This window comes from Arachis duranensis, chromosome 9, assembly GCF_000817695.3.
Source record: "Arachis duranensis cultivar V14167 chromosome 9, aradu.V14167.gnm2.J7QH, whole genome shotgun sequence".
Taxonomy (NCBI): Eukaryota; Viridiplantae; Streptophyta; class Magnoliopsida; order Fabales; family Fabaceae; genus Arachis; species Arachis duranensis.
Genome location: NC_029780.3, coordinates 111,103,166 through 111,127,215, shown reverse-complemented (window position 1 = coordinate 111,127,215; position 24,050 = coordinate 111,103,166). Strand labels below are relative to the sequence as shown.

The 24,050-nt window shown below is 33.1% G+C and overlaps 5 protein-coding genes and 1 pseudogene across 8 annotated transcripts; 2 read left to right on the top strand and 4 right to left on the bottom strand.

Moving 5' to 3' along the window:
• Positions 1–103: 103 nt before the first annotated feature.
• On the bottom strand, positions 104–3,088 carry LOC110272496 (uncharacterized). Its single transcript, XM_021131270.2, has 2 exons — positions 2,828–3,088; positions 104–2,110 (listed from the first exon to the last, which is right to left on the bottom strand). Exon 2 carries the CDS (start codon positions 2,045–2,047, stop codon positions 452–454), a length of 1,596 nt encoding a protein of 531 aa, XP_020986929.1. The 5' UTR covers positions 2,048–2,110; positions 2,828–3,088; the 3' UTR covers positions 104–451.
• A 1,473-nt stretch (positions 3,089–4,561) lies between these two features.
• On the top strand, positions 4,562–5,853 carry LOC107467142 (probable xyloglucan endotransglucosylase/hydrolase protein 10). Its single transcript, XM_016086180.3, has 4 exons — positions 4,562–4,751; positions 4,832–4,932; positions 5,032–5,225; positions 5,317–5,853. Exons 1-4 carry the CDS (start codon positions 4,562–4,564, stop codon positions 5,717–5,719), a joined length of 888 nt encoding a protein of 295 aa, XP_015941666.1. The 3' UTR covers positions 5,720–5,853.
• A 251-nt stretch (positions 5,854–6,104) lies between these two features.
• On the bottom strand, positions 6,105–7,020 carry LOC107467124 (cysteine-rich receptor-like protein kinase 29; annotated as a pseudogene).
• Positions 7,021–7,562: 542 nt separating this feature from the next.
• Positions 7,563–9,996, bottom strand: LOC107467140 (cysteine-rich receptor-like protein kinase 44). Its single transcript, XM_052254768.1, is given in 8 exon segments — positions 7,563–7,919; positions 8,015–8,165; positions 8,372–8,398; positions 8,400–8,607; positions 8,697–8,907; positions 9,261–9,385; positions 9,505–9,892; positions 9,894–9,996. Coding segments are annotated over 8 exon segments (1,557 nt in total). The 5' UTR covers positions 9,984–9,996.
• Positions 9,997–10,893: 897 nt separating this feature from the next.
• Positions 10,894–15,632, top strand: LOC110275369 (uncharacterized). 3 transcript variants are annotated; one of them, XM_052254769.1, is made up of 3 exons: positions 10,894–11,400; positions 11,594–11,738; positions 14,104–15,632. In XM_052254769.1, the coding sequence occupies exons 1-3, from the start codon at positions 11,193–11,195 to the stop codon at positions 14,132–14,134; spliced, it is 384 nt and encodes a 127-aa protein (XP_052110729.1). In that variant the 5' UTR covers positions 10,894–11,192; the 3' UTR covers positions 14,135–15,632. The 3 variants fall into 3 exon arrangements, 2 of the variants coding, with proteins under 2 accessions (XP_052110729.1, XP_052110730.1); XM_052254770.1 differs by lacking the exon at positions 14,104–15,632 and adding an exon at positions 12,635–12,998; XR_008002853.1 differs by lacking the exon at positions 14,104–15,632 and having other exon boundaries at positions 11,540–11,923.
• Positions 15,633–19,844: 4,212 nt separating this feature from the next.
• LOC107467123 (cysteine-rich receptor-like protein kinase 10) lies at positions 19,845–22,969 on the bottom strand. Of its 2 annotated transcripts, none has more exons than XM_021131257.2 (7): positions 22,071–22,969; positions 21,661–21,792; positions 21,442–21,575; positions 21,142–21,352; positions 20,819–21,056; positions 20,425–20,575; positions 19,845–20,322 (listed from the first exon to the last, which is right to left on the bottom strand). In XM_021131257.2, exons 1-7 carry the CDS (start codon positions 22,942–22,944, stop codon positions 19,987–19,989), a joined length of 2,076 nt encoding a protein of 691 aa, XP_020986916.1. In that variant the 5' UTR covers positions 22,945–22,969; the 3' UTR covers positions 19,845–19,986. The 2 variants fall into 2 exon arrangements, with proteins under 2 accessions (XP_020986916.1, XP_052110727.1); XM_052254767.1 differs by having other exon boundaries at positions 22,077–22,969.
• Positions 22,970–24,050: the final 1,081 nt, after the last annotated feature.

Below are 24,050 nucleotides of genomic sequence, written 5' to 3'. Positions count from 1 at the left end.
TCAAATGTTATGTTTACTTATTAGCAAGGATTGATGATGATATCTATATCAAGACTTAAATTTTAGGGTTCAAATAATTTATTTCAAGTTTTATTCCAAAAAATTGAAAAAAGAATTAATAGATTCTCAATAATTTAATACTGAGATCTCAAATGATGTACATACCTTTTTAGGATGTACCATGGTTCCTCAATCTAGCAAGATGTAATTATAGAAAGAATAACATGACAAGAAGTTAGCACAAAATGAAGGAAATCAAGAACAGCATAAACAAATTAGACATATCACACAAATGTCTAGTAAAACTAAGTTTGTAGCTCTGGATGTTTCTATCGACACATTTTCTGCTCAAGCAACGAGGTTCTAACAACTACGTGGGATCTGCAAAGTGCAATGCAAGCACCAGGTTCACAACAAAAACTCAAACAGCTATCTTCGTTTTTTTGGCAATTTACTCTGCTGCTATTTCATCACCATTTTCTCCTTCATTTCTGAAATCTGGTAATGTATCAAGATCTGTTCGAAACTTTGCGTCATCTGAGGAATCAATGCCATCAACTGAATCCGAAGTACCATTGGCAGATGACTCATCTGACATTTCATCTGTTTGGTTGTCGCCTTTAAAAATCTCATCCTCGGAGCCAGAGTTACCTTCGGGGTTGTCACCCTCAGAGACATCAGAGATTTCATTTCTCGAACCGTTCCCAGTTTCATTCGATGCCAACAATCTTGCATTCTCTGACTCACCACTGCCTAGAGTTAAGGATTCTCCTGCAGATGCGTCTCCATTTTCGGTCTTAACAGTGGCTGTTGCATTGGAATCATGCAGGTTCTCTTCAGAGACTCTGTTTCTGTTATCACTCTGCACTAACCCATCTGTTTGGACTCTGTCATCACCGGAAATGGCTGTGTTCCTGGTAGAATTTTGAGAATGATCTGATTCAGATAGAATCACTGTCTTATTCTGATCAGATGAACTCAAAGTGTCGACACCAGCACCACTCAAGTTATTGCTTGCTTCTGTGGTCATATTTTTCATGTCACTGCTTGCTTCCAAGTGGTTGTTGGAGTTTGTTGTGGCCGTGTTGTTCAGATTTGAGCTATCCACTGGATTGGACAGAGTGTTGTTTCCACCCTCTATACCAGAAGTTGCATTTGAAGGATTGCGAGTCAGATCACCTTCTGTAACCTTCAAATCTGAATCCTTTTGATTGCTGTTGCTTTCATCTGAATAAGTCGCCTCATTTTCGGGTTTTGTTTTATTAGTGACTAAGTTTACATCAGAGTTTCCCAAACTCAATGCCTCAGTTTCAGTATTAGTTGTATGAGCATCATGAGTTACAGCACTAGAAGCATCATCTCCCTTGTAATGTTCCTCTCGAGCTTCACGGGTGTTGTGGTTTTCAACTAGTTCCCCCTTTCCCTCACCCTCACCCTCGCCGTTTTCATTTTCCTTTTCATCAACTTCTTCTTTCTCTTTCTCTTTCTCTTCATCCACAAACTCTTCATCATGATCTGTACCCACCTCTGTTTTCTCTTGATCATTTTCATCTATCTCATCATCTCCTACTCCTCTTCCTTCATCTTCCATCTCTTCACTTTTGTTTTCATCTTCCTCCTGTTGTTCTTCGGCATCGAGCTTATTTTCTTCTTCCCTCTGATCTCTCACCTCATGCTTGTTGTCTTCACTTTCTTCAGTTTCATTCTTGCTTCCTTCATCGTCGTCTTCTTCATAAGTCGGTTCAGGTTTATTTACCACATCCTCTACAACATTTTCATCCTCCTCTTCTTCATCACGCTTTTCATTCCGATTTACTTCATCCTTAACTGGATGAAGGTCTTTCCTACCAAGTTTCAAAATCTGATTTGCCTGTGTTTGGACCAATAACTTTTCATCATTCTCATCATATTCCTTCTTCTTATCATGATTGTGCTTAACCTGGTAGATTAACCAGAAGCAAACACCAAGCAACAGAACAATTTGCAGAAAATGTTTTACCCTGATGCCTTTGGATCTATTACTCCTACTTGGAAGCCGTTTCATCATGCTTTGCTTAACTAACTCGGAAACCCCTGATTCTGTCTTCTTCAAGCAGCTAGTGCAGGCCACCTATTTGATTGGAATATGGAAATGTACAATTAAAAAAATGGAAGCTATAATCATCAATGCAAAGATATTACAACGGAAAATAAATGCTTTTAACAAGCTTAAATATATTAACCATTTGTATGTAGAAAAAGTGCTGAGCAGAGACATCATTAACCCCAAAAGTGAAATGAAACCAAACTAAAACACTATACTACTATACCTTTTTTTCAGGACCTTCCCCAATTCCAGAAAACAGTGTCCAACAAAGCAATATATATAATTATATATATAGATTATAGAATATAACAGTTAATTTGGGCAAGTGGAAACAATACAATAGCTCATTTTGTCATTTGCTCAACATTTTGATGACGAAAATCTATGATTCACTCGACAAGAGAAAACAGAGAAGAAACCACAATCAAACCCTAGAAAAACCACCCCTAGAAGCATAATCCAATCCCTACCCAGAATCGTCAACATAAAATTATCAGATATAAGAAGCATATTTGTCATTCCCAGTAAAACCTCATTTTTTGGCACGAGAATACTCGAATGACCACACCATTTTGAAAACCCAAAAAAAAAAAGAAAAGGATGCAAATAGATAGAAGGTTCCTCACACTAACGATAGTAAGAAAGATTGAATTTTGACTTAAGAAGGAGCATACCCATGTCCCACAAGTGAGTGAAGTAAATCCTTGTTCTGAAAAAAATGAAGAGATAAGAAATGATTACCTGAATGAGCAGAAAGCAGTTTGAAGAAGAAGTGGAAAAGGGGTAAGGGTGAGGCTAAGACAAAAGAAAAAACATGTTTTTAAGGATTATTTATGTGCCAAGAAGGGAGTGAGTGGAAGACAGGAACCCCCAACAACACAACACGATCTAAAACTAGGAAGCTGTCTTGACCTTGAGTCTTCTTGACCACATCCACTATAGCTGTATAGCACCGTACACTTAGCCCAGCCACCACCACCACCATCATCACAATAGAAAGGATTGTGCCTTTCTTAATCGATAGTGTACTCTATTAAAAATCCTTAATTAGTAATTTACATTTTTATATTTGGGTGGGGCATATTTAAATTGCTTATGAAAATTAAGTTCAGAATCTAATAATTAATGTCATGCATATCTCATTTGAGAAGTAGAAAAAGGAAAAGATGAGATAAAGTTGAAAATTTAAATTTAAATGAATCCACAAAATAAGTTTTTTTGTTTAGATTTTGGTGTGCATGACTATTTAAAATTTCCTATAAAAAGATGTCAAGTATTTGGGAGTCAAAAAGTATAATTATGTGAAAAAATTTAGTGATCAGTCATTTTTGTGTTTTGTGATCAACATTTAATTATCAAAAGAAAAATGAGCGATTTTTTATAATTAGATGTAATCTTACATTATTAAAAATATTATTGATGGCCAATTGATAGTTACAAAACACAAAAATTACTAGTCCCTAGCACTCCTCTAATTATATTACATGTATTTGTAAAATATTTTCCATGCTGATAATTTATATCTTACAAAAACTAATCATTCTTTAAAACATATTCTCGTTAATACCAATTTCGTGATTAGTATATTGCTCCTTTTTTTGGTCTGGGTAATATTGCTCCTCATAGGTCTCCATTTTTAATGTATACTTATTCGGATCATGCACAACACCCAAACTAATCGACGAATGCTTGTCTTTTTATGGCTAGTTTAATCAAAAGTTGATGAAGTTATTTGAAAAACAACTTTGCAAACTGAAGGGTTATGTAAAGTTGTAACCAAAGATGTATAATAGCCTCCTAATAATAATAGAAAAATAGAAAAATATTCTTTCAATCACACTTGAACAGGCTTGAGAATGGGAATATGAATTCAATTACATGATGAATAGAGAGTTAAAGTGTGGATATCAGATAAGTTCTGAAACTAATACCGTAAATATATCCTGCAATATGTAACCAACTCATTAACGTCACAGCAAAAAGAAAGAAAGGAATAAATCTTTTGAAGTCTTTAGAAGATGGGAAGCTTTATAATCAAGTATTCAGATTCTTCTGTAAACTTTCTGCTGAAAAGGCTTCTCTTGAGAAGGCACATGTATGTTTCTAAAGATTGGTATAGATAATTTTAATTCCCTCATCCTGATAATTTTCCTTGCCACAAGTTTAGTTGGAACATGGATAACAATATTCTTTGAATTCATCATTCATGTTCCTTGATTCACAGGTAACATTTTAAGATAGCTAATGTTGCAGTAGCTATCAATTTAATGTGCTAAGCCTCACTTTAAGAGTACCTCAAACATTTAATTATGTTGTAATGAGGATTTGGTTAAGTCCTAACTAGGAAGAATATGACAGCTGTAAATTCCTTTGCTTCTTTCTAAAGATATTCTTGATTGAACATATTCCTAATTGTCCCTTCCATGCAATACCTATATATATGTTTGGCTTCCTTCAATATCTTTAACAGAGACAATGAATAACTTTCACATAGCACTCTTCTTCCTCATTGGGATTGTGTCCTCCATTTTGTTTCAGATTTCAGTTGCATCTGTTGTTTCAACAGGAAACTTCAATAAGGACTTCTATGTTTTATGGTCACCTACCCATGTAAACACATCTGCTGATGGACACACTAGAACTTTGAAGCTTGATCAACAATCCGGTACCAATACCATGCCATTTCTAGCTGAATCATCAATATTCATGATCCTATCTTAATTATTGTGGTTTGAAATATTGTAGGGGCTGGTTTTGCTTCAAATCAGATGTTTTTGTTTGGACAAATTGACATGCAAATCAAACTAGTACCAGGTGATTCTGCAGGCACAGTATTAGCCTACTATGTAAGCAAACCCTTTAATCTTCCATTTTTGTACCTCCTCATTGTTTTGCATAGTAAAAGAACACAAAGACATTTATACTACTTTGTTGATTTATTGCAGATGGCATCTGATCAACCAAATCGCGACGAGATTGACTTTGAGTTTCTAGGAAACATGTCTGAGCAGCCTTATATTCTTCAAACAAATATTTATGCAGATGGGTTTGGCAATAGAGAGGAGAGGATTTATCTATGGTTTGATCCTACAGAGGACTTCCATGCTTACTCAGTGTTGTGGAATCTGCACCAGATTGTGTAAGGCTAAGCCTGCATTATTGCAAATTGTTAACCCTTTGAACATAGGCCAATAAAGCTGAGGATGTGAAATTGAATTGGGGTGTTGCAGGTTCATGGTGGATAGCATTCCAATAAGAGTGTACAGAAACCATGGTGACAAGGGAGTTCCATTTCCAAGAAGGCAACCAATGAGTCTAGAAGCAACTCTTTGGAATGGTGATAGCTGGGCAACAAGAGGAGGTCAAGACAAGATAGATTGGACAAAGGGTCCCTTCATAGCTTCATTCAGGAACTACAACATTGATGCTTGTGTGTGGAAAGGGAACCCAAGGTTCTGCAGAGTAGCTAGCCATGTTAATTGGTGGAACCTAAACAACTTCAGCACACTCACATCTCCACAAAGAAGGTGGTTCAAATGGGTCAGGAAATACCATATGATTTATGATTATTGCCAAGACAATGAGAGGTTCCAAAACAATCTTCCACAGGAATGTTCCCTTCCCAAGTATTGATAACCAGAAAAGAAACTTTATTACTGGTTTTGATACCAAAAAGTTGAAAAGAAACCCCTTGTTTCATGGAATTCTCATAAAAACTTAGTGTATGTTATTGATCCATTGATGCTTACTTGATGCGAACTACAATGTCACACAGTTAACGTTATATAAGGGGATCAATTAATCAATTAATCATAACATAACACTATTATATAAGGGAATAAAAGCAAATTAAGCAGCACTTGACAAAGTGCTTTGAGGAATTGTTTGTTTAATAGCAGAAATCGAGTAACAAATCTAACACTTATATATCTCTTATTATTACAACATTACAACAATGTGGACCAGCTAAACTCGTCCTTATTAGAAAGAATTGCTTTAAGAAATTGTGCTGGCCTCCTTATATAGATACAGCTAAAAATGAACCCAACAACAATAACAACAATAAATGAACTGCAGTACTTGATGCATTATTCGTCCCTGCAAAAAGCCAAAACCATAGTGATCCATTAGGACATTTAATGGATAATGAAGGATAACCAATTATCAATTGAAAAGTAAACTAAGCATAATGTCATAGCTCAAGTACCTTGTGGTGAAGGTGCTGATGATGGATTCAGAGATAGAGATGGTGGTTGTACCTCTGCTGAAAAAAACCAAAACATCAGTAACTAATAAGTGATTAACAAAAATAATCAAATATACCATTCTAGCACCAATCTTATCATTGCAAAGACTCAATAGCCCTTTGATTGACTCAACTAAGCAGCTATCACATTCTGCTTCAGACAAATCAGGAGTACACTGAACAACACCATATATGGTTATGTTCCTTGGACCTACCGAGGCACTTCCCACACCATATTTTCGACGAGAGTCACCACTCACCAGATGCAGCTTTGCTTTTAAGATTTTCTAGCAAATTGTTGAGCACTTCATTGAACTTATCAACCTGAGTTGTGTTCTTTTCTTCAACACTATAGTACATAGGTAGCAATTCCTTGTGGCCGAAAATGGCACTATCCGAGTAACGCAACCAGTTGCCTCCTTGCTGTGTTGCAGAGTCCAATGGCATTTACTCTGTCTGTGTTTTGGCCATATGAGGAATTGTAGAAACCGTAGTTGATTTTTGTGTTGGAAGTGAGAGTGGACAAAAGGGTGTTAAGGTTTTTGGCATAGTTGCTATTTGCTCTAGAGTTAACTACAGTGTTACCAACAACTAGAGCAGTTGCATCTGCATTGACTTTAGATATGGAAATGATTATGATGAGGCAAGAAACTATGGAAAGTAGCCTTACATAGAGAACACAAGACATTATGGTTTGTGTTTTTGGAATAACAGCTATCAATTGGTTTATTGAAGCTTTTGATATGAATAGTTGTAATCCAAGTTGCTACTTGCTAGCTGTTTATAAACGAAATTTATCCTCTTTAAATAATGAAACTCTTTCAGAGTATATCTGTTCAATTTGTGGAAAAATTCTATCAATGTTGCTGTTCTTGAGAGTTTTGCAAATACCAACTCTTGGTTCCTATGACCCGGTACTTTCTTACAGAAGTGTACGTCACCACATGCTCATAAATGTATGTATATTAATTTAGTGGTTGCACATTTTGTTTTTTTTGTTCTCCCATTTTATGTTAACTATTTCCATGCTCTTCAGTTAACAAAACGTACACCATTATCATTTTTCAAAATTTTACTTAATATTTGTTTTTATCAAGACCTATAAATCTATCACAAAATTTGAGAATCTACTTATTGCTCAATTATTACAACAATAAGCTGGACCAGCTGAACTTGACGAGAATCCTAACTAGCCAACCTTGCTTTCCTTAATAGAAAATAAAGAACACTTTAGCGAGGATATAGCTCAGTAACGGAAGCCTCATTTTCTGATTCTTGAGCTGATTTACTTGCGGATTCACTTGTTCTTGTTGTTGTATTATTCTCCGCTGAATGTATGTCTGATAATGGAAGGCTTCTAGTTCTAGTAGTCCCCAGAAAAAATGCAGGTTCTGAAGGTGTTGGCATAGTTACAGAACAACTATCCAGCATCAATGCAATAGAACTCATGTTTGGTCTATGCGCTAAATCTTCTTGAACACAAAGCAAACCAATGTGGACGCATCTCATAACGTCATTTGGTGAAATATTGCTTAATGGTGGATCTATGATATTTATAGCTGTTCTCTCCTTCCAATTTCTCCAAACCTGCAAGAATTTGATCAGTCACACACAGATGTTACATACATTATGTTTAAGATAACATAACCTTCTATATGAATATACAGAGGAGGAGGACTTACAAAGCTTAGTAGCTGCTCTATACTCTCCTCACTGCCATTCTCAATGTGCCTTTTGCCGCTCACAATTTCAAGGACTATTACACCAAAGCTAATAACATCTGACTTTGTTGAAAATTGTCCGTACATTGCATATTCGGGTGCCATATATCCACTGCATGTCAAGATTTTGAACATATGACATGATTCAAGAAAAAGTACTTGATGTTGATTCAGTTTTCTGTAAGTTTTTCAAAAAGTATTATGTAGTTTTAACATAATAGTCATAAAACTCAAGTCCTATAGATAGATAGTCAATTGATAGTTACTAAGAGATGTCAATAATTAATAAGTTCTAGTATAATTCTAAATAAAACTTACTATATTCCCACAATTTGATTCGTATTTCCGAGTTTGATCCGTGCCAAACAGTTTTGCTAATCCAAAATCTGCTATCTTAGGATTCATATCATCATCTAAGAGGATATTACTTGTTTTGAGGTCACGATGTATAATACGAAATCTAGAATCTTCATGAAGATAAAGAAGAGCTCGGGCAACACCTTTAATGATTTTGTACCGGCTTGTCCAATTCAATTGTTGTCTCTTGATTGGATCTACATGTACACCATGATCATGAGCTTAAAAACTATATTTAACTTGAATGATTTAGCGGGTAATAGTCCAATTATTATGACGAACGTACCAAATATGAAGTAATCAAGACTTTTTTTAGGAACAAACTCATAAATAAGCAACCTTTCAATTCCTTCCAAACAAAAACCAAGGAGCTTAACCAAATTTCGATGTTGAAGTTTGGCCAATAAAAGCACTTCATTCTTAAACTCCGTAGCTCTTTGGCCAGAGTCCTTTGACAACCTTTTGACGGCAATCATTTGTCCATTGGAGAGCTGACCCTGAAAATATATCATATATGTGATTTTAGTTTTTAATTTTTTTTCTTGAGTGAGTCCCTATGCATATATATATCTTACATTCTTATCGTACTTAAATTTGACGGGTAAACTAATTAATAAAAGTGGAGAATAACGAAGGGGAGTGTTAGGAGAACAATGAAAATTTTGAACAATATAAACAACTACCAATCAAATAAAAATACACTATACTCTAATTTAATGCTACTAATTAAATTTATTCTTTTAACCCTATTAATTCATATTGTTTACACATTGTTCAAAAATTTTGTTAGTCATCTATATTTTTCCCTAAAAATAATATCTGTTAAGAGTAAAATAGTGTGATCTTGTACCTTATAAACTGCTCCAAATCCACCTTGTCCTAGTTTATTAGAATTTGAGAAATCACTTGTAGCAACTCGTATGGTATCAAAGTCGAACTGCAATGACTCGTTCATCGTAATTTCTTCTTCAACAACTTCAGTTTCACATGCATGGGATAGGAATCAACAGGGTAATGATGTAAGTAGTTTTTAAATTTGATAAAGCATTCAAAATAAAGAACCAAATTGAAAATAGTTCTAAAAGTAGCCTTACATGTGCTTTCAGAAAGTTTGCTTGGCCTTTTCACTTTTAAATAGACGCATATAGAACACATGATGAACACCAAAACAGTAACAGATGGCACTGCTACGACGATCACAAATCGCGATTTGGAAGTAGTAGTGTTGTTATTAGTAGTAGTAGTAGGCTGAAACTGAAAGAAACGGTATGTTTCAAACCTAATATGACATCTTGGAGTAAGAACTCTCCCACCTTTCTTCCCATCATTCAGAGTTACATCCACGATCCCCTCCAAACATTCGTCACACTTTTGGCTAGAAAGATCCGGCGTGCACTACACAAGCCCATATATGGTTTGAAAATCCGTACCAGTGACACTCCCCGCAGCATATTTGCGGCAAGAGTCACCGGTTGCACTCACGGTTGTTTCTCAGATTTGACATCAAGCTTGCGCGTTCTTGTTTGAACACTTGCACATCCGTTGCGTTGTCCGTGTTAATCAGGTATTGCATGGGGGTATTGTCAACGTAGCCACTGCCGAAGATGGTGCGGTTTGAGTATCTGAGCATGAATGATAAAAAACATTAACAAATGAGGGAGGTGTGTTGAGGCAAATTCATTCAAACTACTTCAATGCGTATGGTATGGGGATAGCGGCAGTTCTAAAAGTCGTGGATAATGTCTTTATTTTCTTCATGAATGACTTCAAGATAATAAGTAGCAGGTACAACAAATTATACTCAGTCACCTTCTTTGCGGTGGATTTCAATTGCTTAACCATTGATTAGTCAACCACAAAGTGGGTAAAGACCCAAGACTAATAGAAAAAATTTGTTAAAAAGTAACTAAGATTTAAACTTGCACAACTAAAATAAATTAAGTTTATATATAAAAAATTATTTAATAAAATAGTGTTAAAAATTAATCTTAAATTTAAATAAAATTATATACATTTTATTATTTAATAAAATTTATTATCTAATACACATATTTAATAAACTTAAATATTATCAAACAAGAATAAATATAATACAAATATAAATGTTGAGTTATGTAACATTCGAAATTTTTTTCAAACTAAATAATGATTTATGTATGATTCGTTATTTTTGTTTAAAATTTTATTTTCCAAAAATATTTTTATTGATAGTAATTAAATTAAATTTTATGATACTTTGAATTTAAAAATTTATTAAGACTCTTGTATATAATATTCATAATTATTAGATATTTTTTTATTTAAACTAATTAAAAAAATTAATAAATAAATAATATTTTTATAATAATTTTATTCAAATACATTTAGTTTTCAATTACTATTTCATTATCTAATTTTATTAAAATCTCTAAAATTTCTTTACTTCTTTTTTTCCTAACCCTAATTTTAAATCACACTCACTCTCACTTCTCACACATACGCACTTCACTTAGTCACTCTCATTCTCTCTCAATCTGAAACCACAAGGAAAGAAAGAAAGGAGAGAAAGAAACAGAGGAAGAGGGGGAAGAGGAGGGAAGAGAGAGACCGCACGACAAGGCTTGGTCCTGCTACCGCCATTGCCATCCCCGTTGTGTCGTTGTCACAGAGAAGAGAGGGAGACAGAAGAGGAGCCCGCGCACGAGAGAGAAAGAACTAGACACTACGATAGAGAAGAATGGAGCTGTACCGCTGTCACTGCCGAGCAACTGCCACCGTCGGAGCGTGCCATTGAGGCTGATAGATGCTAGATCCCTTGCCTGCTTTGCGTTCTGCCCTTTCTCTGCTTTGCTGGGGGCGGAGCCCTGCCTCTCCGCGGTTCGTCAAAGCTTGTGGTGTTGCTGCGGGAGTCACTGCTAGAGGAGAGGAACTGGCGCCACCGCAGTTCTGTTGTGTCCTTTACCGTCGATGCTGGAGAGGATCACCTGAGCTGCTCATGCTCATTTCCTTTAGTAAGACTAATCTTGTTCTGCCTTATCTTGCCGTAAAGCTCTATTATTGACTCTGTCCTATCTTGATTCCCTTTCTGCCTTTGCTCTTGTTGGATTCGCTGCCATTTTTACTGTGGTTGTCCCGTGTTGTTGCTGCTAGGGCTGACAGTGATGATGCTGTCATTGCTCCCTTGATTTGTGTGTATATTGGTAGGAATGAAGCTTATGTTGATGCAGTTGCAACTTTCTGCTGCCCACATCCAAAGATTCGTGCTCTTTCATTCCAGTTTACTTCAACCTTCTTCACCTTTTATCTTGGAACTCCCGGTTTGGTCTCTTCGGTCCCTTGGGACCAATTTGTGAGTAGGCTTTACATTTATAATTGTTTGATTGTGCATCTATAATTATTTTGATATATATCTATTATGATCTTTGAATTATACTCACTATATTTGTCTAGAACGGTTTTAAATTGATTAGAATAATTGATTTATTAAAATTGAATAATTCATTTTTATGAAGTTTATACTTTCGGAACTATACATGGGACCATATATATTTTTTATGAAGTTTTGCATTATTTTAAATTGTTTGATCTTACTTGAATATCTGTTTTTGAGTCTATATATATTTTTGATAAAGTTTTGCATTATTCTAAAATGTTTGAATTTACTTGAATATCTGTTTTTGAATATTGAAGTATTTGTTGGTATTCACTTAGTTTAAAGATTGTGAAATATATTTGAAATGTGTTATGATTGAAAAAGTATGATTAGAAAGGATTCTGACGAAAAAGTATAATATGATTTGATTTGATTCGATATCTTATATATTTGAAAAATCAAAGATTTGTTGTATTTGAAATTATATGTTTTGAATTAGTTTGGGAGGCTCGTATTAGAAAACCGTAGTTAACGGCGGTTATGACGTTAACTTAGATGCATCTGACTCAGACTCCAGCTAGCAGGGGTGTTGCTAGCCTAACGTGTAGGCCACACGTTAGATCTGTTATTCTGTTAGGACACACAAGTGGAAAGGGCTACCCATAGAGGTGGAGCCGCCCATGTGTGGACTTTTGATTTGATTTCTGTATGAGAACTCCCTTATTGATTCACTTATTATTATTATCAACTTTTATGTTCTAATTAAAAATTACTTTAATAATGATGTTTATATGGTCTCATGTCGATTATAGATGTATTGTCTAGTCACTGAGTTGCAAAACTCACCCCGTTTTTCTAAAAATATTTTTCAGGAATAAATATTTGGTCATGTGAGCCTTTCTATTCAAGGGTAATGATCTGCAATGGATACCTATTCTTTGTTGAGTTCTTAGACATCATCTGCTCCATAGGTCACAGGCAGGATCCAATCATTTTTAATTATTTTAATTTTTGTTAAAAATGTATACTATTTATTTTGGAACTTGTAAAAATGTCACAGGCTTGCTAGGGGATTATTTTCCCTGAGCGCCAGTCATGGCTCATTTTGGGCCGTGACAAAGTGGTATCAGAGCTTAGGTTTAATCTGTGCAATATAAAGCAAGTGTTCTATGGTAGGATCACAATTGTATAAATAGAAGCGCGCCTATTTGTACAAATTGTCGCACTATCAAAGGCTTATAGAAATGTTCTCTTTGTTCTCTATGTCATTGTTGTCTTCTGATTATTGAAGTCATGTATCCTCTGCCACTTCTTACTACTCCTGTTTTGCCGCTTCTTACTACTCCTTCCTTTTTTCTTGTACCCAATCTTAACTTATCCTTTGGTAGATTTTCTTGAACGTATTTTTGTAATGGTTTTGGTTTGGGTTTCGGTTCGCGATTTCTCTTGTAGCTAGTTTAATTTTCCCTAATTTTTGGCGAATGTATGCTTTAATCTTCTTCATCTTTGTGTTGTTCTTTATGATCTCTGATGTCAGTATTTTAGGAATTACTTTGAAGATCCGATTTGTGTTTGCTGTGAATTACTATCTAATTCCTTAAAGTTGAACATTTTTTTTTACAAGAGTTTTTCCCTTGTTACTTTCAACTAATTATAAATCATGTATCGTGAGTTAAAATATCTAGCATCGTCACTTCTTGTGGTGTGATTGTTGGGCATGATGCATACAGGGCTAGAAAATTATAACTTACAAGGAATAGTTCTTCTAAAATCCTTCTTTCCTTTATTTATTTATTTATTTATTTAATTTTATTTATTTATTTATTTATTTATTTTAATGGTAATTGTTAAGTTTGGGAACGCTAGGTGTTCTTCTCAGGTTAGTTTGTGTTGAAGTATGTGCTTTGATCGTGCCGCGTGATTTGACATATCATTCATTCTTCTATCTTTCATATTGGGAGTTCCTTATTTTAATTCTTCTCGAAATGCGATTTGGTTCCTTTGCTTCATCTCCTACATCTTATACATACCTTGATCTGATCGTGCTGCTACGTTTTTTTTTCTCTCTCCACCATCGCTGTAGCCATGTGATGTCTCTTCTAGTTTGTGTGCTTCTCTTGACATCTTGATTTCTGATTAATTGATTATTGAATATTGAATATTGAATATTGATTACTTGTTCCGTTGAGAATATGGATTAGTTCAACTTTTAGATTTCTATCTTTTTATATTAGTTCAGGTGTTTTGCCTCTTTATGAGGTGAAAATACAGTGTGTGATTAAGCTTGATTTATAGAGCCTTGATTTGCTTGTGTATGATTAAACCTTGTTATTTCATGTAGGGATGAACTAATTAACATTGTGGAGCCTTAATTTGCTTGTCATTTGAATTTAATTAAAGATAAATAGGAGATAACAAGATAGTTCTTAGTTTGCTTCTGTTTTGCTTGCTATTTAGATTCACTAATCCATCTTCATTAAACACAATGTAATAGTTCTTTCACTACCTTGCATGTAATTGTTTGTAGTTCTTGATTTATCTTTTGTTCCTTTTTGGATCTTGGATATAAAACATTTCAAAGTGCTGAGTAAAAGCATTTGCTTCATTGTTACATGTTATTTCCCTTTAAATTCCTTGCATTCCTTTGATTAACTGTTGTACTGAATTTGGACATTTATGAGGATTCAGGATTGTCAATATTTGAAGGAAATTGTCAAGTTTTATTACATTTTTCTCTATGTTTGGACAATACAATCAGCATAAACATAATATAGAAGAGGAGTATGAATGGATCGGTTTGGCCCTTTATTTGCTATTGTTATGGAATATGGTGTTTGATGAATTCAACTATTGATTTGTCATTTTTGCTTTTGAACCTTGGTTTGCAATTGTCGCATCTAATTCAATTCCAAATTTCACACTTGATTTTCAATAATACAAAGGAAAAATTATTTGTATTTCTCACATACTCTTCCAACAAAGATCACAACATTCAGGCCAAAAAAAAAAATTCTATTTATAGGAAAACAAAAATTGCCTACTTGAAAAAAAAATGTTATATGCTTGTTATTTGGTAATATTATTAATTGAGAAAGAAAACTTTACGATTTTTGCACCCTTTTTCCCTTCTAGTAAGAAACACTTTATGAGAGTTGCTCAACTCTACTTTTATATAGGCAGATTACTGATCCTTAGTTTGCTATTGTTATGTGTTCTGAGATTGCTGATTATTATTGCTTCTCAATGTAATGGTATTTTTACTCTGCTATATTCGCTGCATCACATCCTCTATTTTGACCATCAGTTGCCTACTTCAACTTTAAGGCATCAAAATATAACTCATTTTATAGTCAAATACAATTTACTTACAACTACTTGTTTGTGGTTCAATTTATTAACTCAAAGGAGTTGTACAATGCTTTTAGGTAGAAATGTTAAAGAAAAATCTTTGTTCAAAGTTACTTTCCAATGATTAACACCACCTATTTTTTTTATTAACTTTATAGGAGGCCTTTGCCCCAAAAAAAAAAAAATTTTTTTTTCTCTTTAATACAACTTGATTCTCTTTCAACCACATTCCATTTACTTATGCATATCCTTATTTTATTGTGCACCTAGGTATCCTCCAAAGATCTTAAGGAAAAAAACCCTTGCCCCTACCTACTATTAAGCACCAATTTATGAACCCTGTATCCTTTGTTTCAACTTAATTTTGTTTGACGTGATAGTATTTATGCGATTTTTCATTTCCTTTGAAATGTTCGTCTCATATTTTTCCTTTGAGCATGTGAAATGACTCTCTTAGTTTTATCCATTGTTAATGAATGTCCTATTTGATTGTGTTCTTAATCATTCTCTTAAATCTTTGTGAATATTGCAATTGACTTTAGTGATCAATTCTTGTTAGCTTTGTACTTCTTTTATTCAGTTAGTTTGAACTTGTTTCGACTTAATACTCTATCTTTTCTTTTATTATTATTCTGTTATTCTGTTATTAATATAAATAACCTATGTCTTTTTTAAAAATAAATAAATTCAAAATCTATTTATAATATGTTCTCTAACATATTTTTAATATAACATTTATTAAAATACACTATATAGTATAAATAATCTATCTCTCTGTGCATTGCGCGGGTCTCACATCAACCAATCACTATTTAGTAAAATGTTTTAAAAAAATTAAAACAAAAAATTCTTATCTATTATTATTCAAGTACTAATTAAATGCAATAAACATACATTAAAAGTGTCATAATAATGATTATTATAAAAAATTTCAATTACAAATATTCAAATTCTACAACTTATACATATTAAGACTCTTATTACTATTCATTTCTTAATTTCTCATACTAATTGTAAAAATTTTCTTAAATTTAATTTAACGTTTTTATAATATATAAAACCTGATACTAACTTTCTCCACAATGAATTTAAACCATCTTTTCTTTGCTAATGATGCCACATCAGCAATTCTAATGACTTGGCAAAAGATAAAAATCAACCAATCACTATTTAGTAAAATATTTTAAAAAAATTAAAACAAAAAACTCTTATCTATTATTATTCAATTGAAACATCAAGTACTAATTAAATGTAATAAACATACATTAAAAGTGTCATAATAATAATTATTATAAAAAATTTCAGTTACAAATATTTAAATTCTACAACTTAGATACATATTAAGACTCTTACTACTCTTCATTTCTTAATCTCTCATACTAATTGTCAAAAATTTCTTAATTTTAATTTAACATTTTTATATGTTTTTCATTCTCATTCATTCATTTTTTTAATTATTTACAAAAAGAAACGCAAAAAAGACAAAATGTAGCAATTAATGTAAATCAAAAAATGAAAAAAAATAAAAATGCAGTTTTATATAACTCTAATATAAATAATCTTTGTCTTTTTAAAAAAAATAAATTTAAAATTTATTTATAATATTTTCTCTAAAATATTTTTAATATAACATTTCTTAAAATCTATTTATAATATAAGTAATCTACCTCTTCGCGCATTGCGCGGGTCTCACTCTATTTACTACTAATAATAAAAACTAAATCAATCAAATAAATCCAAAACACTACCTTATCATTTAGTAATAATAAAGAGATAATTTTTAATATCAAAGACACTTAAAATATCATAAAAGTTTATTTTATTCATGGCGAATTGAAAAGATATGGCAAATATGTAAGAGATAGACAAAATAATAACAACAACAATAAGATAAAAAGAGAAAAGGTATTAGAAAATCTAACAAAACACTATCGAGTAATAATTGACTAGAAAATTAAATTCTAACTATATCAATGTATAAGAATTCATTGCTTACAAACAATCATAATATTAATCAACACGCAGTGCCGGAGCCACATAGTAAAAAAAGGGTAATGGTCATTTTAATTTTAATTTTTTTTCATATATAAATTATATGTAAATTTCAGTTTAATTTGTTTAAAATTTTATTTTAATCTTATTTTATTGTATAAATATTTTTTACTTCCTCTAATATTTCATCTAATTCTGCCCTTATCAACACGTATGACTCGAACAACAACAATAACAATTTATATGCAACAACCAATTTTAATGGCTAAAGATAAAAGATTCAGCAACAATATCTAGTGTCATAATAAAAAACAAAAAATTATATCCATAAAAAAAGTTGTAACATATAAATACTCAATAATACTAATATCAATACTAATAACGACTCGTCCTTATTAGAAAGAATTGCTTCAAAAAATTGTGCTGGCCTCCTTATATAGATACAGCTAAAAATGAACCCAACAACAATAATAACAATAAATGAACTGCAGTAGTTGATGCATTATTTGTCCCTGCAAAAAGCCAAAAAGCCAAAACCATAGTGATCCATTAGGACATTTATTTAATGGATAATGAAGGATAACCAATTATCAATTGAAAAAATAAACTAAGCATAAAGTCATAGCTCAAGTACCTTGTGGTGAAGGTGCTGATGATGGATTCAAAGATAGAGATGGTGATTGTACCTCGGTTGAAAAAAAACAAAACATCAGTAACTAATAAGTGAAAACAAAAATAATCAAATATGGGAGGCAAAAGAAGGAACATCATAAGGTAAAGTACCTTGAGGTAAAGGTGAAAGTGCTGGTGTTGAAGGGTCATAGAAGATTGAGGTGTTATATCTAAGAAAGCAACTTGTTCTAACGACTCCAGCACCAATCTTCTTTCTCAGACAAATCAGTAAACTGAACAACACCATATATGGTTATGTTCCTTGGACCTACCGAGGCATTTTCAAGTGGCTTATAAAAAGGAAGGAAAGTAGGCTTATAAAAGGAAGAGACATTGTGGATGATTCAAGTGGCTCAACTATTTTCAAGTTGCTAGATTTTTATAGACGAAATTTTCTTGTTATTTTATTGAAAAGATGGTAGAATTTTGTCTAAATAGTTTGGACATGAGGAAAGAAGATGATAATTTAATCCATTAGAAGGGTAAATCAAATAGAAGATAGATATGTGGCGAAAAATAGAAAATAACCAAAGATCATACAAGAGTTGGTGAAAAAAGATTTACGTATAAATAGTTTTACTGTAAAAATATACATGATAAGACTTAATGACATCATTTGATCTATGTAACCAATACTATTTAGTGGAATAAAATTTTGTTGTTATGGTTGTTGTATTGTTTTAACAAGAGAAGACTTGTGCCCTCTTAACTTACAAGGTGACATAATAGTAATTGTAACAAAAAAGTACTCCATTCCATTCGATAGATCTTTATTTGAGTTGGATTTTAGGGTGTATCATGGGGTGGGAATATAATGACACTGCCTATATAGACTTTCCAAATCGACTTTTCGCAGAACAATGCAATGCAAGTTCCATGAATGTACCTGGGTTCACACCTTATACCATATTTAAAGGAAGTCTTTCTGTGTTGTAGAGTTTGTCACACACGTGTTTGGAATGCTTTGATGAACCCTCCTTATTGGTTGGTTGGTTATGCATGGCAAGCCTTGTCACTAATTTCCAAATCAACTTTGATCAAGCTCTATGAAGTGGTCCATGATATTAAAATTCAAATTATGACAATCAGCAATGGGTGCGGCCAATACAGAATTAAAACCTTGTGCGTGTTATACATGCCAAATTACCAATCCACACTAAAATGTTGAAATTGGTGACTTTTTATTTTCATTTTTTCTTAGATTCTTATCATTCAATTTAATTGTCATCTACCTAAATATAATTAACCATTGCATATACAGATAGAGGTTTTTTTTTTAAAAAAAAATTATAGGCTTTTTTCCCTTTTCTGGTCTCCCATCTTCCAAGTAAACTAAGTCAATGTATTTTTGTAGCATTTTTTTTCAAGGAATAAAAGAATATTTTTTATTATTAGACCGTTAATTATTCAAAAATCAGTCATAATATATTTTTATATAAATACATGTATAATTTAACTCATTTTTAATACGTGTTTTATATTTTAATATATATTCTATACTGATAGTTAATTTTAATGACTAATTTTAATATACATCTAGTACATTATATTTTATTTAGTTTTGTTAATTAGCTTAGAACTTAGTAACACTTAAATACAAAATACCTCGTGGAATCAACTTGAAACTTTTTTTCTTGTAATAACTTTTCATTTTAACGGAAGAATATCCAACAATTACAGAGAATTTAATTATTAGTATATGTCATAAACTTGTTTTTTTTTTTTGTGACTGTCATAAACTTGTTTTAACTTAATGACAAATTTCCTTAACTTTCATAATAAGGGAGAAAATTTTGGTAATACTAGAGAGACAAAAAAATTCTCAAAATTTTTTTTATTTAACATTTATTAATTATAATTTTTGTCTAATTATTTTTGTTATCAAACATTTTCAAAAAAAAAATAAACCTTCTTATTTTCATATCGTCATATACTTTTGTTTGCTCAACAAATTACCCCTTCTAAATTAACAACATATAGCAGGAAATAATATATAACTGAGGATTTATGTAACATAATCTGATTTAAACATAAAGAAATTCGTGTTCTGATCCTATATCTTGTATCAGTTTTCACACTTAAATTAGTAAAATTAAAAATGGAAATTATGCTTTTCCAAAGCTTGCTGATCCTGCATGTATACACATACACCATAAATGTAACAGAAAAATAAAATTCTCAACATCAATGACTTCGATACCAGAACCAAATTTTAGCGAGGATATAGCTCAGTAATGGAAGCTTCATTTTCTGATTCTTGAGCTGATTTATTACTTGATGAATTATTCCCCCCTGATTGTATATCTGATAATGGACGGCTTCTAGTTCTACTCCCCACAAAAAATGCAGGTTCTGAAGGTGTTGGCAGAGTCACAGAATAACTATTCAGCATTAATACAATAGAACCCATGTTTGGCCTATCTGCTAAATTTTCTTGAACACAAAGTAAACCAATGTGGACGCATCTCATAATTTCATTTGGTGAAATGTTGCTTAATGATGGATCTGCAATATTTATAGCTGTTCCTTCCCTCCAATTTTTCCATACCTGAAAGAATTTGGCCAGTCACATAAGTTACATATATTATTAATGTTTTAAGTGTTAAGATAAAATAACTTTCTATATGCAATAGAGAGCAGGAGGACTTACAAAGCTTATTAGCTGTTCTTCACTCTCCCCATTGCCATTCCCAATGTGTCTTTTGCCACTCAAAATTTCAAGCACTATTACACCAAAACTAAATACATCTGACTTCGTTGAAAATTGTCCATACATTGCATATTCGGGTGCCATATATCCACTGTATGTCAATATTTTAAACATAACTGATAATTATATTTTTTCGTCACATAATTTTTTGCTCTTTAATGCAATTATTAAGGCCAATAATATGAATAAAGAACTTACTTGATGTTGATTGAATTTTTCATAAGTTTTTCAAAGAGAATATGTTTTAACATAATCATCATCAAACTAAAACTCAAAACATGCCAGAACATATATAATTAATAATGAATAAGTTTTAGCATATTCTAAAACTTACTAGGTTCCGGCAATTTGATTAGTATTTCCTTGAGTTTGATCTCTGTCAAACAATCTTGCCAATCCAAAATCTGCTATCTTAGGATTCATGTTATCATCTAGGAGGATATTACTTGCTTTAAGATCCCGATGTATAATGCGCAATCTAGAATCTTCGTGAAGATAAAGAAGAGCTCGAGCAACACCTTCAATGATTTTATATCGGCTTACCCAATTCAGTTGATTTCTCTTGATAGGATCTGCAGGGAGACCATAGCCATGAGTGAAAACTATATATAACATGAATTGATGTGGTGAGTAATAGTCCAATTATTACAAACCTACCAAATATGAAGTAATCAAGACTTTTGTTAGGGACGAATTCATAAACAAGTAATCTTTCAGTTCCTTCCAAACAAAAACCAAGAAGTTTAACTAAATTTCGATGTTGAAGCTTGACCAATAAAAGCACTTCATTCTTAAATTCCGTAGCTCCTTGTCCTGAGTCCCTTGACAACCTTTTGACAGCAATCATTTGTCCATTGGAGAGTCTCCCCTGAAATTTTAACATCATACGTGAATTTTAGTTCTTTCTTGGGCAAGTTACTGTCTCTTTAATTTAAATTAGACGGATAATAAACTAACCTTATAAACAGCTCCAAATCCACCTTGTCCTAGTTTATTAGAATTCGAGAAATCATCTGTAGCAACTCGTATGGTATCAAAGTCAAATTGCAATGACTCATTGGTTATAATCTCTTGTTCAACACCTTCATCAGCTTCACATGCATGGGAATAATCAACAGGGTTAAGGTTTCCAAATTTGATTAGTGCAGTCAAATTAAATTAAAGTAAAAGCCTTACATGAATTGCTTTCAGAAGTCCTCCTTGGCTTTCTTACTCTTAATAAATAGATGCATATAGAACCGATGAGCACGGAAACAGTAACAGTTGGCACTGCTACGAAGATGACAATTCGCAATGTGTTGGTCTTTCCTGCATCCAACGGATTATTATTTTATAAGATAATTTGTTTTGGGTGTGATTGATTCAATTGTAAGCAACAAGGCGGAAAAAATTTTGAATTCTTCATAATGCAATTCTAATCACTCCATCAAATTCATTAATCTCTAAAAATATCTATCATATGAAAATAACAAAATAATATTTTGTAATGGCATACTATTTTATTTTTTAATATTTATACTAAAATAATTTAAAAGGTAAGTATTAATGAACACACAGAGAGTACGCCATATAAATCAGTAGTTGACCTTGACCTTGACCATCCGAAGAGGAAGTAGGGGTGGAGGAGGAATGCGGTGGCGGCGACAACGATGACGGAGGCGGTGCATTATGAGCGGTAGTAGGCTGAAAGAAGGGGTAAACTTCATATCTAATGTAACAACTTGGAGTGAGAACCCTCCCACCTCTCTTCCCATCACAACAAGCCGGAATATCTGAGACATGCCCCTCCAAGCATTGATCACACTCTAGGCTAGACAGATCCGGCGTGCACTGCGCAACTCCATATATGTTTTGAAAGCCCGTACTGTTGACGCTCGCCGCCGCGTATTTCTGGCGAGAGTCGCCGGCAATGGCCTTGTCTATTAGGTTTGACATCAAGCTCTTGAGGTTTTGATTAAACACGGGCAAGTCCGTGGCGTTCTGGGGGTTCCACAGGTAAATCTTAGGGTAATCATCGACGTGGTGGTTGCCGAAGATGGTGCGGTTAGAGTAGCGGAGCATGCAGGTGTCGTACCAGCCTATGGCTTCCTTCTGGTTTGGACAAAGCTGTGTGAGAAGGGTTATGGAATTGTTGAGGCATCGACGACAATCGTTTTGGTTAAGGTCTCCTTGGCAAAGCCCAACGGCGTTTACTTTGTTGTCGTCTTGGCCGTACGAGAAGTTGTAGTAACCGTAGTCGATTTGAGTGTTGGAAATGAGAGTGGAGAGAAGGGTGTTGAGGTTTTTGTGGTAGGTGCTGTTTGCTGTGTAGTTTCCTTTTCCGTTGTCACAGGAGTACGATCGGAAACCATCTTCTTGTGCGTAGCAGCAGCTTTGAGTAGATATGATTAACAAACAAAGGAGGGAACAAAAAATGGAAAACAAACTACTAGTTCTATTTGTGATCATCCTCATTCTCATTAAAATTGAATTGTTGTTCTGTCATAATAATAGAACAAGCTAAGTACGTAACAAGTGATGGGGTATTTAGTCATCAGTCATTTTAATTTGGGCCCCGCTACACATACAATCAAATAACGCATACAATCCTTATAAATTGGCCCAACTCAGGTTTAATCCACGCGCACTCCCTCCCTTTAAATGGAGCGTCAATTTCACGCGCGTCACTCGAACGATTACGCTTCGAAAAAACCGCTCATTATGGCTCACTCTTCCTCTTCTCCTTCAAAGATAACACAAATCCTCAAGTTTCGAGCAACATTCCAAACTGAAGAGACATTTGAACTCGTCGCGAATAATAGCAGAAACCATCAACAAAATATTATTCAAGGTACGTTATTGTTTTACTCATCTTGTACATTTTCCACATTTCTGTTTCTGATTTCGAAATCGAAGAACTATGTTTTACTGTTCTTCTATGTTCTTCTAGGTTTTATTGATCTTCTTGTTCTAAGAAATTGAACACATGGTGTAAATATATTTGATCCAATTATAAGTAAATTTTTTTTCCATAATTAAACTCTCTCTGATGTATTCAAAATGTCTGATTTATAGGTACTATAATATGAAGGAAAACATCAAACTAAATATACACCCATAACCTGGCATTTTACACCCAAAGAATGTTGATTATACACCCAAAACCCAAAACCCTTAAACCATAAACTCTAAACACTAAAAATTAAACCCTAAACCCTAAAACCTAAAATCTAAAACCATAAAACCCTAAACCTTAAATCATAAAACCCTAAAACGCTAAACCCTAAACCCTAAATCCTAAACCACCCAACCTACTATACCCAAATCATTGAATTTTAGGGTTTAGGGTAATTATCGTATTGTTTGATGATTTGAATAAGCGAGCTTTTCCGGGTAATAAACTTGTTAAAAAATGAATGCATGCTCTCACTCCTTTGTGTGCTTCTCATCCCTGCCCAGAAGTGGTGATCCAGATAGATTAGAACCCATATATGACGGTCTGCATAGAGATCTGCATAATACACCCAAACACAGACTATAAATACACCCGATAAAAATTAAATTTATACCTCTGCTGCAGATTTTAA